This window comes from Ceratosolen solmsi, unplaced genomic scaffold (assembly GCF_000503995.2).
Source record: "Ceratosolen solmsi marchali unplaced genomic scaffold, CerSol_1.0 scaffold23, whole genome shotgun sequence".
Taxonomy (NCBI): Eukaryota; Metazoa; Arthropoda; class Insecta; order Hymenoptera; family Agaonidae; genus Ceratosolen; species Ceratosolen solmsi.
This window is the reverse complement of record NW_011948430.1, coordinates 5,298,080-5,304,340: the sequence shown is the minus strand read 5'-3', so window position 1 is coordinate 5,304,340 and position 6,261 is coordinate 5,298,080. Positions and strand designations below refer to the sequence as shown.

The window sequence follows — 6,261 nt, the reverse complement described above, 5'->3', positions numbered from 1 at the left end:
ACATAAATATTGACATAAATCATATTTGTAAACATGCACGAATGCGCATGCACATTAAAACACGTGCATTGGCACTTAATAATTTGTAAATGTGCGCTTCTACATTAAAAATATATTCGGAATTACTAGTATATACCTACAGCTATGCTGCAAATAATTTCGTAAATAATAAGCAAATAAAATTATTAAGCTATTAGAAAATTACGAAAATTATAAAAATTATATCTATGTAATTTGAATGGTGTAATGCGTTATCATTTAAATATTTCGACGGATGCTGGATGCTACGCGATCATAACGAACTAAAGGTATGACACGAATTAATCTCTACCAAAGTTTGTTAAAATTTGGGAAGTCAACGATTTCCGAATTTAGGAATATCCGACATCAAATAACGATGAATAATAAGTGCTGAAGCAACTATTTCACTCTATATTGAACAATCGATGTATTTACCTCATATGCGAATTATTCGATTTAATTCTGTCACACGAGCTATTGTTATAACAACATTTTGTATAATAAGGGTTATGCACAAAAATCTATTGCAATTCATTTAAAAGTAATTTTATGTAATAAGTAATAAATAAATATATATATATATTTTTTTTTCAATTAAAATTTATCCTTCGTTATAATATACAAATTACGAGATAATGTAAATATTAAGAGATTTTAAGTATGAAATTAATGATAATAAATATTAACAAAATTTTTACACAATAATTAAACAAACAACATAGACTTGGTAGATTTACTTAAATCATAATTTGCATCAATTGAAAGGATGTTGGTGATCATTAATTAGCCAACGAACGTTGAAAAGCACTTCAATGTGAATTCAACTCAAAGGATATGAAATTACCTGATAATTCATATAGAATAGTACAACTGCACTAGCTCTATTAATCTAGCAGTCAGGCAGTCAGACTCGTCTCGTTATAGTAAAAACGATACTCCAATGAAAATGGCTACGGTAGTTATTGAGAAAGTAATTAATATTATCCAATCAAGTTATTAATATCCCTTTATAAAATTCGTAAATTATACAAATTTAAGCGTTTAATTGTTAAAACAATGAATGCCTAAAAAGTGAATTTTTATAGTATATAAAACTATATGTATACTTTATATGTATAATTACTAAAGTCATATAATAGACATTTATTATGACTTTTAACTATAAAAATATTATTTTTAACTATAAAAAATATATGAAAATCATTATATTTTTTTATTAAAAAAATTTCGGGCATGTTAATTTAATTGATTTTATAAATCTAGAAATACACACACGCGCACGCACGCGCACACACGCACGCACACACGCACACACATATTTCTATACAGATAAAGTTGATTTCTAATGAAATGATTTCTATTCAGATAGAGTTATAATAGTTATTCACTATATAAAATTTATTGATATAATTAATATTGTTCAAAGATAAAATTTATTTCTATTTAGATTATTAAAGTTCCGGAGGATAAATTTGGAATAATGATTTTATAGCCTATACATATGCATACATCATTGAACTATTATTTATAGATTAAATTTGAATATATAAATTAAGAGGTTGTAATTATAAGTCAATTTATAATGTTGATGAATTAACACCATTTATTCTAAAAAAGTATATTGTCAGTCGAGAAATGTTCAAATTATACCCAATTTTTATAGAGCTAACTCGCTTTAGACAGGGTATTATTTATTTGAATATAACAGTGTTTATTGGCAAATATACGAATATAGATAATTTAAAATTTTTTTATTAATGAAATATGAAGGTATTAATGAAATGACATAGATTAAGATACTAGGAGGCTCCATACTATAAAGAATAAGGGACGGAGATAAATGTAAACACTCGATACTTGGGAGGTACATGACATTTTCTGTTGAACAGATTTGAGATTGATGAATGAGGTGCAAAGCTGCTGGTTGAAAAGTAAAAGCCCTTTAATGGATTTGTGCATTAAAGATTGACGGATTAGCAGGATTGAAGGCAAGGATTGCAACCTAAGATTGATAAGTCCTTTGCTTTTATATTATAAAAAATTAAATTATTATATTTTCAAGGATTATTAGGAAAAAACCAATTTCTTATGTTGATGTAAATGATGTAATGTTGTGTATGAGCATAGATTAGTAAAATTTATAAGAATTTTAATAGTTTTTAATTAAAAAAAAAATTTTAATACTATATTTCCTACATTTCAAATTTATTTTATCCCCCATTATAAGAATCATTACTAAAGATAATCGATTTTGCCCATTTATGAAAATATAAAGCATTTTCAACAACACTGGTCTTTTTTTTTTAAATATATAAAAATTGCAAATATTTTATGGATTATCAATTGAACGATGATAAAAATTATGCCCAATGCGAAACCAAAAGAACCGCGTTTTACAAATGAAATGTAATTATCTCAAAATTTACAATATATTAAGGTATTTCGAGTTTATCACCATCGACTTTATCACCATTCAAGATTTTTAATTCTATACTGTAGCCAATATATATCTAATCAAAATTTTATAAATGATTATAATAAATGTTATATTCCTTTTTAAATGTTTTATTGTTTTATTTAAATTTTATAAAAATTCCGTATAATCTTTACATATAAATAATATTTGAATTTTTTAATATAATTTATTGTGTTGAAAAAAAAATCAAAATCACACTAATACATTTTTAATAATTATTTATAATGAGACGAATATTTTAGAAAGATATAATTTAAATAATGTATAATGCACAATTTACAAATCATAGATTAAAGTACCTGTATTAATATAATTTCTTTCATTATTAATAAAAAGAACAGTTCTGTTTGCAAATATAATTTAAAACAAAGAAATTGAAGTAATTAAAATATTTATTTTTATTGCTAAATTTACGCACAAGTAAATATTTATTAATATCATTTTGTTTCCAAAGATCTAAATCAAATGTCTTTAAATTTATTATTTTTAAAGTAATTCTTTAGCCAAATAGATGCATTTTATTGATTTATATTAACCTCGCCTATTTCAACTTATATTTATATCTATGTATATGTTTATATATATATGTGTGTTTGCAAACGATTGTAGTTATTGATTGGTGTTATTGCATCTAGTAAAGCAAAATAAAATTTATTGATTAGAAAAGAAATCTGTGCAATTATTTATCTTTTCTGTGCATAAAATAAACAGAAAATATCTCATAAAATATCTCATTTACGTAATTAAAAATATGAACTATAATTACTATTTTGAATGTAGATGTCAATATTGTACAGCCATTTATTATTGCTGAATTTATTAATGAACATTTACGAGTTTTTGTATAAAAGAGATAAGATTAAAAAAAAAATTTGTTTAAAAATGTTACTACTATAGATAATTTTGTTGTTATAATTTTAATATAAAATTTAGTTAAATTTACTTTTTATGGATCAATGTATGTTCACATACTGTAAGAATTATATTTGATTTCTCATATTCCGTTTTAATTTCGATATTATATAATTTTGTCTATAATATATATATATATATATTAATAAAGAGTATAAATACAAATTAATAATTAACCTACGAGTAAAAATATAAAAGGATTCGTTATTAAAATGTTTACATTTACATATAAAGGAAAAAAATTTAATAGTAATTAGTTACGATATAAATATTGAAGCTGCGGCAAGTATTATAATTATTTACATTGAAAAATTATTTTACGTTGGAAAATTATTAAGTATAATATTATGTTGAAACAAAATTAAATTATATAAATATTACTTACCAATAGCGATGAGGTTTTTGTTCTTTTTTTTTTTTTGTATATATATTTGTAAGTATTCGTAAAAATGTAATATTCTTGATTCTGTACGAATGAATGATAAAATTTGCTGGTAAACTTGGAATTAAAAATTGAAATTCTAATAAATTTAAATACTTATGTGAAAATAATGTGCGTTGCTTATTTTGAAGAAACAATATAATAAAATAGCTTTATAATTAAATTTGTTGTATTGTAATTATGGAATAGTGTTAACTTGTGCAGCAAGCTGAGTTTTATTTATGCCAAAGGTAAATACGAAATAATTACAATAATTTTTTTTTTTATTTTTTTTTTTTCGATATACTTTTATATTTCTATTTAGTTTAATTTACTTACATTTTGTATTATACAAATATCTCCCGCTCGTAGAATTTTTAACAGAATAACGCAAATAGGGATAGTACATATTGTAATTACCGTAATTTTTCTCATAACTCGTGAAATTACTAAAAATAACTTCGTTTAATCAAATAATTTTTCATTAGTACCTTCCATGTATATAAATCATATAACATTCATATAAACTCTAATGTTAGTCGTACTAATAATATAAACCTAATGATCTGTCGTAAACATTAAATGTTCATGTTCGCTTAAATGAGAAGCATCCGAAATTGAAATTCTCATGTCGCATTTAAAAAATTTTCTATTTTGAAATGGGAAATCTGATATTATCTTTCGATCTTTCGTTTATTAAGTACAAAATTTTAAAAAATACTTACTTACAAATTTGCATCAATTTTACGCACTGCAACATGTACATAAGATAAAGGATTTGCGTAGCCAAAGAATAAGAAAATATCGCTTATAAGGAGGGAGACGCGATATTTCGTAATTGAAAATTACGCGTGTTTTTTTTTTTTTTATCAATAGAGAAAGTGCTATGTTACATCATCGGCATCTGGTGTGCATTAGCTCTTTCATAAATTCCCGAGCCTTACGTGTGTAATGGGCAGGTGGTCCTTTTTATGATAGCCGAGAAGGGAATGAACGGCAGAGGGAAATTCCCGGAGTATATCGAACGCCGGGTGTAATGCAATTGCCCCCTTCCACTTCGGCTCGTATAGATGTTGTAGAATCGCGGAGGGCATTTTCGTTTCTGTCGTTTTCTCTCGTTTTTCGCCGAACAATCTTTTATCGACGTCGATGCAGTTACTTGCTTAAAAACTTTTGAGTGAGTGCGAATTTTCTTTATCATTATTTTTTCCGTTCTTTTTTTATTTCCCTCCCCCGTTTCTTTTTTTATTTTTTTTTTTTTTAATGTATTTTTGTTGAAATTTGTATGGGAGTTTATGAGTTTAAAGTAATGAAGTTTCTTGTGCTTTTAGTAAATATAGTTCTTTCGAGACTTTGGCTTTATAAGAATGATAATAAATAGTTTGTAAAATTTTGACAATCCAGCAATTTTACAATACGAGAAATAATTTTTTTTTATATTAAAATTGATGTTTTTATAATTCTAAATAATCGGAAAATGAGAAGCAATTAATTTTTGTAAAATTATTTAAAAATTCGTTCATTATCAAGCTAAATTTAATTATAATAATCAAAAACAGATTGAACATTAATTTTGAAAAATAATTTTCTACAAATTAACGATGGATAGTTAAAAACTAATAATTAAAGGAAATATAATTAATTATTAATATTACATTCTAACTATATTTATGGCGGGATGTGGGAGGGGGGGGGGAATGTTAAATTATTTGTGCATCTTTCACTTGGCATCCATGTCGATGGATTCCAATTCTTTGATATAATCACAAGTTAATCTGCTTTTGTTAAATTATAAGCGTTCAATAAACCATTAAAAATACTGTATGTACTGTTTTTCTTGGTTAATAAATCATTTCCATATAATTTTTTGTTTTTGTATTACATTAAATTTGATAATCTATTTTTCATTAGAGGAGTATTTTTATAAGCTTCTTTGAACAAGTATTTATTCAGATGGAAAGTTATGTTTTGTTTTATATATATGAACGAAGATTTATATATTCAAGGGATTTTAAAATTTGCATACTATAAAAATAATATTGGTTGCGCAAATTAATATATTGGCTCTGAATAGAAACTGCTCATTTAACATTTTTTACTACCTTATATAATAACTAATCATTTATCTTGCGATTATGCAACTAAAATCTTTTTTGGATAGTTTATTCAATTTTAATATTGAAATTTGATGAATAAAGACATTAAAATTGCGTTAATAGTTCGGAAAGAAATAAGCTGCAAACAGAAAATGGGAATAAATTCTTTAAATGCGAGTATAATTAATGTTCATTGTAAATCATATAATGCTCTGTTCAATTTTAACTAACTGCACATATGACGATCTCCGTCAAAGATATTTTATCCTTTTCTTGAGCAGCGGTTATTATTTTCATCCGTTTTCCCACAAAGCTCAGTTAATAAATATTTGATA

The 6,261-nt window shown here is 24.5% G+C and overlaps 1 protein-coding gene across 1 annotated transcript in view; it reads right to left on the bottom strand.

The window, feature by feature from the left end:
* Positions 1 to 5,550: 5,550 nt before the first annotated feature.
* The window catches only part of LOC105364133 (Chondroitin sulfate N-acetylgalactosaminyltransferase), a 161,352-nt gene continuing 160,641 nt past the window's right edge, over positions 5,551 to 6,261 (bottom strand). The window contains exon 11 of the mRNA XM_011501997.1: positions 5,551 to 5,605. Within this exon, the coding sequence (XP_011500299.1) occupies positions 5,551 to 5,605 (55 nt within the window). The remainder of the gene's footprint in view (positions 5,606 to 6,261) is intronic.